The 12798-nt window shown below is 32.9% G+C and overlaps 2 protein-coding genes across 3 annotated transcripts; one reads left to right on the forward strand and one right to left on the reverse strand.

The window, feature by feature from the left end:
- Window positions 1-1471: 1471 nt before the first annotated feature.
- LOC113509073 (protein ILRUN) lies at window positions 1472-5829 on the reverse strand. Its single transcript, XM_026892349.3, has 5 exons — window positions 5367-5829; window positions 4098-4211; window positions 3516-3742; window positions 2320-2429; window positions 1472-1662 (listed from the first exon to the last, which is right to left on the reverse strand). The coding sequence occupies exons 1-5, from the start codon at window positions 5534-5536 to the stop codon at window positions 1633-1635; spliced, it is 651 nt and encodes a 216-aa protein (XP_026748150.1). The 5' UTR covers window positions 5537-5829; the 3' UTR covers window positions 1472-1632.
- A 417-nt stretch (window positions 5830-6246) lies between these two features.
- LOC113523615 (zinc finger protein OZF-like) lies at window positions 6247-12102 on the forward strand. 2 transcript variants are annotated; one of them, XM_052902425.1, is made up of 8 exons: window positions 6247-6694; window positions 7313-7425; window positions 8540-8680; window positions 8824-8975; window positions 9495-9621; window positions 9826-9925; window positions 10602-10815; window positions 11759-12102. In XM_052902425.1, the coding sequence occupies exons 1-8, from the start codon at window positions 6587-6589 to the stop codon at window positions 12013-12015; spliced, it is 1212 nt and encodes a 403-aa protein (XP_052758385.1). In that variant the 5' UTR covers window positions 6247-6586; the 3' UTR covers window positions 12016-12102. The 2 variants fall into 2 exon arrangements, with proteins under 2 accessions (XP_052758385.1, XP_052758384.1); XM_052902424.1 differs by having other exon boundaries at window positions 6251-6694; window positions 8540-8710.
- The last annotated feature ends 696 nt before the right edge of the window (window positions 12103-12798 follow it).

The raw sequence follows: 12798 nt of genomic DNA on the forward strand, positions 1-12798 counted from the left end.
ATCGTGCCACCTCTACGTCCACGTAGTATGCTTTGAGTAACGCTAATGCCAGCGGTTTTGCGAAACTTCTGAAGAAAAAAAAATTTACATTATATTTTTTCTATTCCTAACGCTTTCTACAATACGAATTAAAAAAACTCGCATTTTTTTTTTTCAGATTATAAGCATTTAAGGCGTAAAACGTGGTCCTTTAATTTTTTTTTTTAATTTATTGAATAAAACTAAAAACTGCCTAATGAATTAATACTCTGCAAAATTTTTAGGGGTACAATGATCTATAAAAGGCACATTTACATTAGTTATTTTCCCGATATTCTCAATGTGGCACGTGATTTTCTAGAAGACCCTTAAAAAAGTCCTATTTTTTACGATTTTACAAAGTAATGTTAAGGATTTTTATTCCAAAAAATCTATACCTTGTAGAGAATTAATTCAAGTTTCTAAAACCTACCATCGATTTTCTATGATAATATATTTCTTTTTTTTTATTTCTGAGATATCGATGAACAAAGAGAAAATGATCCATTTTCATTTAAAGTCCGATAGCTAAGCGAGAGACGAGAAATGGTCGTATCGAGATAAAAATAAAATAAAATGGAAGCTAAATAAATAACCTTTTCGATCCATTAGGTGGTTAAGTTGGAAGAATTATTTTTCAAGTCCATACACCAAAAATCGAAATGGATCGAAAAAATTTCATTAAATTTTTTCATGATATTCATTAAGATTGCGCGATAAGTGTTAATTGGAAAATTTATTTTTTACAAGATCAAAAAATTAGAAACTTCAAGCTTTATGTTGCTTTTTTTTTTACTCCAATTTTTGTCAAAGATACAGTCAATTTGAAAAATCGCCCGAAAATTTCGTTTTTATCACTTAAATTTTTCCGGTAGTGTATATCATTTTAATAAAACCTAACGTAACTGAATAATTTGGTTAGCTTCTGAAAACAAAAGACGAGTCAGTTTAAAAACTTTATTTAAATTAAATGCTTTATGTTTTCAAATATAAATTCCCATGTACACTTACCTAAATGGAATCCATATTCATGCAAATATAATGTAAAGTAATATTAGATATTTCGTAAAAAAAATTAACAATATCTAACAAATTTATATTTTTTTCTTAAATCTAAATCAACATTCTAAATAGTGTATATCTAATGAATTTGTACATCACTTTCTCTTATTGATAATATTTCAATATAATTTATGTAAAGCATGAATCAAAAGCCCCGATAAAAAGTCACTCGTTTCTGTATTGAAGTTTTTAATGTAAACTTCACTGTTATTAACACATAGTATCGTATGTTTTTAAATACGTCATCGATACAAAAACTGTGTTGTACGTTAGTTTTTCTTCATATAGACTTTGTTTTCATATGTAGACTGTGATCCATAGTTTTACATTTATTTAGACATGAAAGTTGTAAGTAGAATTTTATTTTAGAAAGCTTTTTAAAACCACTAAAAACAATGTGAGCATAGATTTATTAGATTAAAACTACAGAATATAATATGTTGAAAAATAAATTTGCTAAATCTATATAAATAAATCCCAAATGGTTAAATTGTAATAAAACTCGTAAAAATTATAATAAACCTGTAGTCAATGGTTTTTGTGACAAATATATCAACACATTTGGTCGTCTTGTGATGGCATCTGAAAATGATAAAACATCAATATTATATTATTATGAAAAATAAGTATATTTAATGCCACTCGATCAGAAATTACAGTAATTTGTCACGGGCTCACGTACTTTGCGAAATGCAATTTGCAAAGACATGGTAGTTTAATCTACAGAAGACAAGATATCCTCTTTATAATTTGCGGAAACTTTCCTTGGAGTTTACAATAAGGGGCATAATATTGAAACCAATAAAAATGAAATTTCGCTTATAGCTCCATCGAAGTGGCTAAGAATAGCTAAACTAATAAGTAACAGAAAGAGATGATAAACAATGGCGAGTTGTCTATTAGTTAGTCTTTTGGAAAATGCAACAACTCCTTGACTCGTATGAGGAAAGAGAATTCAAGAAGTTATCGCACTCTCGTACGCTAAGCGCCATAAGTCTATAAAAGTCTCAGATGAAGTCGAAACAATCGTCGAATACGACAAACATGGTCAGTTCATAAAATGTATTATATGTAATGCATGTATGTAGACATCATTAAAAAAAGAAAATGTTTGTCGTTAAAAATATAAAATAAGGTTGCTGTTAAATTATTGTATTATATTTAATGTAAATGTAAATAAAAATGAAATGTAAATTAACAGATATCACAACTATTATATAAGTTTCTTATTAATAATACCTGAGAAGTGGAATCTTCCAATCTACTACTAGGGACGGGCAAGGCAGCAAGTTGCTCAACAAGAGCCATTGTCATCTCTGACTCAACATTAATTTCAACCCATAATGTATCTGAAAATAAAAAAAAACAAGAGGCATTAACATCATCGTATGTATCAACTGTTAACTGTCCACTGCTGAACATAAGCCTCCCTATAAGAGGAGTTTTGCCAGTACTTGCCATGCTTGGCAGACGGGTTGGCAACTGCAGTATATTTTAAGAACACTGCTGTCAATCCCTCAACTATTAAATTCCTTTAATCGCCTCTTACCACGGCCACGGGAAAGGAAGGGGTGGCCCATTCTATGCTAGAATCACACGACAGAGGTTAAAAGGGATATTCATCTAACAACTGGTCTGGTAAATAGTTATTTTAATACATTTATATATTTACAGTTTTCTTTTTAAATGCACGCCTACAACTTTAGGAGTAACTATCCTTAAGCTTTGTTTATTATTACTGCAAATGCTGTTTTCAAGGAAAACTGCACTCTTGAACTGAAATGGCAAATCGATCGGAATTGCCGGAATACGGGGAATTAAAACATTTTCATTTTTACTATTCCAGTCATGATTATAGCTTAGCCTATTTATATGTAGATCTGAATATACAATATTTTTCAAATCATATAATATACTTCTGACGATTGAAATAAAAAACGACCTACCGAAAGCAAAAATTTATTAACTTGCAAAAAACCGAACAAAAATTTATATACTTTTTTGACGAAGAACATTAAATAAAGAAAAAATCCTGGAAACATATTATTTGTTGCAGCAGAAAAATTTTAATATTTGCATATGTCCGACACAATCGTCTACCGTCACATGTCTGTCTGTTTGGGTAGCCACACTTAAGGCGTAAGACGCTTGGCGAGTCCTCTGAATGCGATATTCAACCACTATTTCAACCTCTTCAATCCTATTTTCGGGATAAAAGGTATGCTCTTTTCCAAGCTCTAGATTATCTCTGTACCAAATTTCATCAAAATCAATTCAGTGGTTTAGCCGTGAAAACGTAACAGACAGTTACTTTCGGATTTATAATATTATTATATTAATAGGGATTTATGATGAACAAAATGTTAATCTCTATTTACAGGGCCGATTTCGGCATGAATGATTTTTTTTATCCATCAAAATATGTATATACTTACCCCCTATCTGGTCACCTTTATCTGTTACCAAATGGAAATAGCCTCTATGGGTTCCCGGATTATTTGGTGCTACTAATTTCATTGTGACTGTAGTAGATTGTCCCGGAGGTAAAGGAGGCACATAAAATGGTGGTGCACCAAACTGTTCACCACCTGCTTGTATTATTCTACAGCTGCCTGGCCATGCTTCTGCTCCTGTATTTGCAATATTCCAATAATGTTCAAAACTGAAAATAATACATTATATTTCTATTAATCCTCTTCAGAATCGCAAATAACCTAGTGACCCACTTATTAGAAAAGGGCCTATGATTAGTGATTTGTAACTTTATATGATTGATGAATTATGATTATATGATGAATGATTTGTAACTTGACTTAGTCACTGAAAAGCATAAAAAGTAGCCTTCTTTCTGCATCCCATATAGCATATGTATACCAAATTTTATAGTGATTGGTTAAACTGGTAAAACATTAAAAAGTAACAAATTCACTTTAACATTTATAATATTAATAAGAGTGTGAGCTAAGAAATTTTCTGAAATTTCTATGTATGGTAATAATAAGCTACATGTAATTCACCTGCTACCAGGACCTATGGAAGTTTCTTGACTTTGAGCTGCTTTTAATGACATTGATGGAAGCTTTGGTGGCAATGTGTAGTCTAAATAACAGCAAATAGCAGCTTGTAAATTCCTGTAAAAATAATAATAACAAAGACACCTAAAGTTGTTACACTTTCAATTAATTTATAAAAAAAAAATATCCAAAAATTTGATTCATGGTGAAAGGTGAGTTTTCTGCCTTTGAAATTATCATTTCATACAAATTGTGATTATATACCACTGAAATAATAAATTAATCTATTAGAGATTGATTTTAAGTGACATAATCATGAAGCATTTAATATTATCATGTCACTTATCTATCCTCCACACAAAAGATCCATCACAAGTTTCTACCACGAATCTGCCAAATTTATACTGTGGTGCTCACTGTTCCAGATACCTTTTAAATTACTGTATACCAAAGCATAACATTTCAGTTCTCAGGAATGGCAACATACATATGAAAGATAACATGGGCATCACAAATATGATCTGACCATGATGCAGTTTGGTAGGGCACTCCTAGCTATAACTTTTCTATCTGGTGTATGGAACAAAAATGTGTTACTGTGTGCTAATACATTTGTTGCATAACTCGAATTTGCAGCATTGTTTTCATTAATGTAAATCATTAATTTATTTATGTAGGTAATAAACCCACTTATCCATAACCTCTAATTGAAATTTGGTAATTTCAAAAATTGGTGACAGTGGGTGTAGCGAGCTAGCCTAGAGCCGATTGCTCCACAGGTTAATAGACTTGTAGCCACTGTACCCAAATTAACTCACCAATATTTGGATCATTTTAGACTTACAATATTTAGCAAAGGTTTTATTATTTATAATAACATAATTATTAGTAATAACACAAATAATAATCAAATAATAAATAAATAAATAAAATTGTTTATTACCCACATATTACAATAATTGGAAAAAAATATTTACCTCTGCATTCCATATTTTAAGAAAGTACAGTCCATTAAAATAAGGTTTACAATTTTTATACAAAATAACCTGTGTATATTCAGTCAAAATATTAACGGCAATGTAACAAAATTGTAATTATAGTATTTTTTATCACCTATCCGCAATAACTAAGTATTCCCAAATTGGCACGGCGGTCAAGAATGGCTTTATAGATAAGCACTATACTAACAGATAAACCACGAAAATACGTATTAGATACTAACATAAATGGAAACTCGAGTCCCACTTACACTAAATACAATTTCTTACTCACCAATTACTCATATCCAAGAAGAAGGTAGCTGTGTTATGGTTTAAACTAGGTCCTAAGAGTCTTTGCATTTGGCTTACAAGTTCCTCTCTATCAGTAGTGTTCATACAACTAAATTGTAAAAGAAGATTTTGATCGATTTCACCAGGAATAGATGATCCATCGATATCCATAATGATAGTTTTAATAAAAAATAACAAAGCACTACACCAAAAATATTTCACAACATGTACAAAATTGACATGCTTTGTTTACGTTCGTCAGCTGACTTCTAACATACAACACTTTATTCTAATAAGATTAAAAATGTATAAAAAGTCAAATAAATATATTAAAATTTAAATTATGATTAACGATACTTAAGGAAAAACCATATAAATAGCATATTTTGGAGAAATAGCACAAACTTCTGACGATTTGGTTAAATCATTTCATCCACAGATCAGGATCAGTCAGATTGCAAAAGCACAGACAAAGTAATCCCTGAGCTACTTAAGAATTAGCATTGCCCATACATTGAAGAAATTGAAAAATAAACCTATGTAACCACTTAAAAATATTAACGTAAAAGAAATAAAAATAAATTAATATTCTACTATTGACATCATGCGTATATCTAGAATATCATCAGTAGGTCGAAGATTTTCTGTAAAATTTTTAATTAAAATAAGCTGATTGCGTAGATTCCAACCAGTGGTTTATTTTTCAAATGTCTATCATTTTTTATCATAGATTATGTTGTTGATTTCCTAACAGCCTTTATAACTATATATTTTTTATTAATATTGTTTTAAATTCTATTTTATCACATTCTTATTAAATATTCAAAGAGAACAGATTATATTAATTTCTGGGGTCCAAAATTTAAATACATATTCTTAATAATAGTCCGCTTAGCAGAATAGCACAGATATTATACTATTCCATGTATTCCAATTATCAGACATTAAAAAATATTCTGTTTGTTAGTGACATAATAGCAACACTAGTCTCATGCCAAAATAAAAAAAAACTCAACATACAACACACTTTAATTTTCTATATAGTTAATTTTAATTCTCTTATTTTCTTTCCTTTATATCTGTTCATTAACATATTTTCTAAATGGAATAATTAGTTATTTAAAGCAGTAGAAGTTTTAGGTGAAGCGAACCAATTTTATTCTTAAGCTTCAATTTAATTATGAAGTTAAATTATTTAATTTATTGAGAAAACTACTAAAAATGGAAAATCAACCAAAGAAATTTCATCATTGTACACATGAAGGGTGTAAGGCAGCATTCAACAGACCCTATCGACTTGTACAACATTTACTCGTTCACAACAATATAGTAAGTAACATAACCATTATTTATCTTACCTCGCGGTTGATATGTAGTAGTGATGAATATTATATGAACTACAAATAAAATATTATGTAAAAGCAATTATTATACTTTAATTCTTTAGTTACCTATATATTATTGAATAAGATATTGTATTATTTTACATGTTTTAATTATTCTTATCTATTATTATAAAATATGTAACATGTTTTTTGAAATTACATTATTATGTCTAAAATTATTAAATGATAATTGTAGATATTTAATATTAAAAATATATGAAATTACTATTCTGTTACAATTTTGTAACTTAACTACATTCTTTATACACTTTAATTCTTTAGTACTACCACCATAGTCTTTAAAAAGTAACTCCATAATCATATTTTTAATTTGGGCTTATGATTAGATTTTTCATAATTTATGATAGTTGTCATGTGAAAAATTTTGCTAATCTTTATTTAAAATCAATAAATTAAATTTTACAATTCTTATTTTCAGTAAACATTTAATTGTGTTAAAGATATAAGTAGTATATGACAACATTGAAATGAGAATCAACAAGACTATATATAGAAATATATAGAATTTTATTAAATGTATTTTTCTCTTTACCTGTTCTAGAGAATTTATGTGTGTGAAGAGAGCAACTGTTCTAAGTCATATACAAGTAGAAGTCATTTAGATCGTCACATAAATAATGTTCATAAAAGCCCAGAAAAAGATATGTTGTACAGGTAAATATTATAATTTACATCTATACTTATAATAAATCTGTAAAAAGGTCAATTCTGTACATGAAATATATTTCCAAAATAACTATCAGGGGGTGATTAGTGATCGATACTGATGCCAAAAATGCAATCAGTGTCTATATCGTATAATTTGTCTGTATGTTCATTATAGAAACAAAAACTACTCGACGGATTTTAACGAAACTTGGTACAATTATTCTTGATACTTCTGGGCAGGTTATAGTATACTTTTCATCACGCTACAATCAATAGGAGCAGAGCAGTGAAGGGAAATGTTGGGAAAATGGGAGAAGTTACTCCATTTTTAAGCCGTCGCGTGTGCACCTTAATGGCCACTTTTTAAAATGTAAAAATGTCAACTGTGCGAAGCCGGGACGGGCCGCTAGTAAATAATATATTTTTTGTAAAATTTTGGTATATCATATTAAACATAATGAAAATTAATATTGAATGTGATAATAAAAAAAACTAGTGCAACAGTCTAACATACCACATTATTTACCAACGGTTGCTGGTTTGATTCCTATAAGATACAAACAACACTATAATATGATTAATAAATTAATAGAATTATAAAAAAAAAAAATATTGTCTAGTTCTTATAATATACACTCTGTTTATTCATTACTGTATTGCCTTTACCTATTTATTTGGGATCTGCATAATATGTCATCTTTCATATAGATGTCCATCTACCTTCCCTTCAGTCTTTCATATTTAACACTTCCTTTAAAATATGGCTTACATTTCTGTGCATGACATAACCATACCATACATACCATACATTCTATTACTTTGCAACTTCACCATTATTATACACTCTGATATCTGATGATACAATAAGAAATAGATTTATTATATAATAAGGAAAATGTAAATATATAATACTTCTAATAATTTAATATTAATAGCCTTTGTAGGTAACACAATAAATTACATTTACATTTTGTTTAGATATTATATAGTAACATTTTTCTTTGCTTCCATTCTTACATCCTAATAGCTCAACTCCTCTAAATTTTTCCATCCATTTCTATTTTTGACCATTTGAGTTATCTTTTATGGTTGTCACATAATACTACAAATATTATTTCAGTTGTCCAACATGTTTCAAGAATTATGCAAACCGCCAAAATTTGAAGAGACATATAAAGATACATCATAAATTGAAGGTTCCATTTACTTGTGATGTTTGCAAGGCAGAATTTAGAAAGAAAAACCAGTTGAGTGCTCATATGTACGTACACACTGGTTTGAAATCGTTTAGGTAAATATGGAAGAGAAAAGGAATGAGAGTATTTTTGAAAGTATTCATTTACATACTTAATATAATTATAAAGGAGATTTTGACCTATTTTCTTAATTTATTGATTTTTTCAGCTGTGACGTGTGCTCTAAAGATTTTGTGAGCCTCTATGAGAAAAAAAAGCATTTAAGACATCATAAAACATACAATTGCAATGAATGTCAAATGAGGTTTAATACTTGGTCTAAGTATCAAAAACACAAAAAAACTGACCATGCTAATAAAGGTATGACCTTATTTCTGATTTTTTCAAATATTAACTAGACAACACACAGACTTTAGACGTCAAATTTTAAGATTCTCTGCTATTTCTGAATACAATTTAAAGCATGCCATTCTTGTAGCATGCACACTTAAATGGATGAGTAACGAAACCAACATCAAACAAATTTGACTACAACATATGTGGTGTTTTTAAATGTATGATTAACTTTATATACAAAACTTGTCTAAATAGTGGTACATCAAATCGGTAACCTTCCCTTAAATGATGGGAACAAAATTAAATAACCAACCAATTGTAATGTCTTATGTCATATATTTCAAGCAATAATATATTTATTGCTGATTGTGGAGTAGTATAAAATAAAACTGATAAAAAAATAGTCCTACTGTCTTATTCTTTCCATGTGAGTGCTGACCAAAACGATTATACTGATACATTCATTTATACCTTGTCTAGTGGGGCAAAATAGATAGGACTAATTTTAAAACATTGTGTGCATTATTTACATCTTTATTTCAGAGTTTATTTGTCATGATTGTGGCAGAAGTTTTAAACAAAGAAGTCATATAGTGCGACATGTAAAAATTCATACAAAAACAATATTTGAACCAAAGAAGTTCTTGTGTCCATATGACAATTGTCAAAGGTAATATTGTTAAAAATATTAGATACATCTAAATTTATTTAATACCTTAGTAAGAATAAGTTGTATTATTACAAAATTCAAGAACTATTTAAAAATTTAATTATATATAATTGCACTTTTTTGTATTTATTATAAGCGTCAATTTCAAATGATTTAATTTGATTAAACTATTTCAATCTTTATTTATAATTATTCTATTAACAGGTGGTATACGAGAAATAGTAATTTAAAGCAGCATATCTTGATAAAACATTTAAGATTTACACATAATTGTCACATCTGTAAAGCACAGTTATCAACAAAGGTATGTATTTAATCTACAGAGGATGTGATAAACTAATAATAGAAAAAGCTCTTTCACTCAAGCATCACTTTACCAAAGTGCAAGAAACTGATGTTGATCCCTGCAGGAGATGTTATCAGTCTGTCAATAACACCAAATAGCATTTTAAGGACAGTCTAACCAGCTTGCACTTATACCATTGCTATTGATAAAGTGACATTGCTAAAGTTTTATTAGTGTGTATGTTTCACAAATAAGTTACTACCCTCAAGCTACTTTTATCTGTCAAAACAATTCAAAATTTTATAGCATAATGTACACCTGCAATTAAAATACCACATTCTCTCTATAGTGAAAAAGGCCATATTAATTTTTTTTTAACTCTGCATATAACCTACTAAAACCTTTTTATTAGAGGGAGACTTTATAAAAAAGTCATCTGCTTGGGTATCAATTTTTTCTTCTATTGTGAAGCAGTTATTTGTATGGCTGTATTTCAATTTAAAATATGGGATATGGCAATGAAATTAAAGGATACAGAGGTATAACTCCTTAGTCCTCGTGAATAGTGATGCATGAACACATACTCTGTTATATCCATGGTACTATTTGTGCATGTCTATATGCAACAGTTACTACTTTTCATCAGCTGGGTTATCAACTTATATAATAATTATATTTTTTCTGTTACAATCAGGCTAAATTGGATTACCATATAAAACTTCATAACCAACCTCCAAAAGTGAGACAACCAAGAACCAAAGCTACTGGACGTAAAGAGAGAAAAGATAAAGGTGTTCCAAAAGGATCAACAGCCTTGAAGTTAGCTGGAATGTCTAAAAATCCAGTAAATGAAGACAATAGTACTAATTCATTAATTCAAATTTGTATTGATGTTGAATGTGTTTATGGTTAGCAATAAACAATATAAGTATTTAATAATTAAGCAATAATTCTGACTTTCAATTTTTTAAAATAAACGTTATATATGTACATATATAGAAACAGAAGTTTTCTAACAATTACGACTAAGTAAAGACTAGATAGCCGTGATATCTAAAAATTACTATATTATCCCTAGAACGCTAAGAACCAAAAAAAACAGAAAATGCAAGACAGGTGCTATAATATTAATAATTGTATTATATTCGATTTTCGTGCCTTCTGGTTCCGGCACAGAATAGGCCACCCCTTCCTTTCCTGTGGGTGTTGTAAGAGGCGACTAAGGGTCCTTAATGGTAAAGAGATGAGCAGCAGCCTTCCTCTTAAAAAATCACTAAAAGCCTAACTGCAGTTGCCAACCTACGTACCAAACGTTGTAATTACTGACAAAACTCCCCTTTTGAGGAAGACTTATTTTCAGCAGTGGACAATAAACTGCTGAAATGATGATTAGACTCAAGTGAACACTGCAATTCACCTATGTGGTGTGGGAGAGGAAACTTTTCAGGCGTGTCAGGTACGGTGAGGTTTAGGGCATCCTGCGTTTATTATACTTTTATGTAATTAAAATATTAACCTTACTAATACTACTGAACGGTGCAGCTTGACCGTACGGTGAGCGTGGACTGTAGGGTGCTGGTTCAGGCTGGAGAGAAACGATAAGATTCCTTTCTTGAAGCTCCCGGTTCCGTTCTGAAGAGTTTCTCCTATTTCCTTTATTGGTTGGGGAGTGCATGCCGCTCGACGGTAGGCGGCCTATCTTTATACCCGCCCGGTCGCACGATAACATGTACTAACTCACATCGGTGAGTCTGTGCGAGCGGGACGGGGCGAGTGTGAGAGGGACGCGTGACTCTTCAGAGCGGCACCATTTGGCGTCTATTTATTTATTATAATTATCCTTATTACTAGTGTTGGATCGGCAAGCGAGTCAAGTACCTACAGCGAAGTCCAACAAGTGGCAGAACTGCAACAACAAAGCATCGAAAGCAGCGCAACGGAGATCCGCAGACCAACTCGGGTCTGCAACCCCAACGCAACGCCGCGACTTCAGCCACACCGCACGGATCCCTGCATCGCCTAAAACAAGAGTGAAGACGTCGTCTGGTGCGTTTGTTGATGCAAACGTACCAGACCACGGCCGGCTGCCAACAACACCGGGCGGCTGAGTACGAGCCCCGTTCAAGAGAGAAGCCCACCCGGGGGACAGGCGACCCCAGTGTGAGAGGATCACGGACGACCGCTCCACCCGAAGTCCACCTCGAGGAGGCCCCATGCCGCAGTAGGAGGGACGGAAGACCACTCAAGAAGAAAGAAGAAGAAGAAGATGTCAAGCCCGGCCAGGCGGCCGGATGAAAAAGGCCCTTATCAGGGCCGCAGTGTACCAACCGCGCAGGGGGGCAGTAACCCCCCCCCTGCAGCGCGCGCCCGCGCGCCGCGCCCGCGATCAGCGGAGTCCCCCCGCGTGAGGGGGAAAGACCGCTCGCGCTCCCGCGTCGCGATCCGCGCCCCAGGCGTGCCGAACGTCACGCCCCCCGCCACCCCTCAAGCCGCGACCGCGTCGTCGCGCGGCCACGCGAGTGATTCCGCCGCCCGCGCAGGAAGAAGCGGCGCCTCTACCCCGCGCGCCCCGCAGGCAGCGCCCGCCGCGACGCCCACAGTGTTCGTGGGACGCCCGGAAGCGTCATCCGGCCGACCAGTGCAACCATACGTCCAGCCGGATGGACGTTTTTCAGCGTCGGATTCGACGCCCGCCGCCGCCCAGCACCGCGGAGAGACCCGCGGACCGCTGGAGACGCCGCCGATCGCGAGCCCGGAGGACGCCGACACCGCAGGAGCGTCCGCGTCAGCCGCAAGAGCGAGAGGGACAGGCGCTTTGCCCTCCGCTTCACGTCTCGCACCGCCACCGGGTCCGGCAGGACTCTCCGGAAGCCGGAGCGGAGGTGCGCTGG

Source organism: Galleria mellonella, unplaced genomic scaffold (assembly GCF_026898425.1).
Source record: "Galleria mellonella isolate WM207_F2 unplaced genomic scaffold, CSIRO_AGI_GalMel_v1 utg90, whole genome shotgun sequence".
Classification (NCBI taxonomy): domain Eukaryota; kingdom Metazoa; phylum Arthropoda; class Insecta; order Lepidoptera; family Pyralidae; genus Galleria; species Galleria mellonella.

Excerpts from the sequence above, each read along its gene's own strand:
- LOC113509073 (XM_026892349.3), bottom strand. The coding sequence starts at position 5,536 with ATGGATATCGATGGATCATCTATTCCTGGTGAAATCGATCAAAATCTT. Across the intron at positions 3,743-4,097 it reads TCCATAGGTCCTGGTAGCAG|TTTTGAACATTATTGGAATA; the intron begins GTGAATTACATG and ends TATTATTTTCAG. Across the intron at positions 1,663-2,319 it reads TGGAAGATTCCACTTCTCAG|ATGCCATCACAAGACGACCA; the intron begins GTATTATTAATA and ends TATCATTTTCAG.
- LOC113523615 (XM_052902424.1), top strand. The coding sequence starts at position 6,587 with ATGGAAAATCAACCAAAGAAATTTCATCATTGTACACATGAAGGGTGT. Across the intron at positions 8,711-8,823 it reads ACTGGTTTGAAATCGTTTAG|CTGTGACGTGTGCTCTAAAG; the intron begins GTAAATATGGAA and ends TGATTTTTTCAG. Across the intron at positions 10,816-11,758 it reads TGATGTTGAATGTGTTTATG|TGTTGGATCGGCAAGCGAGT; the intron begins GTTAGCAATAAA and ends CCTTATTACTAG.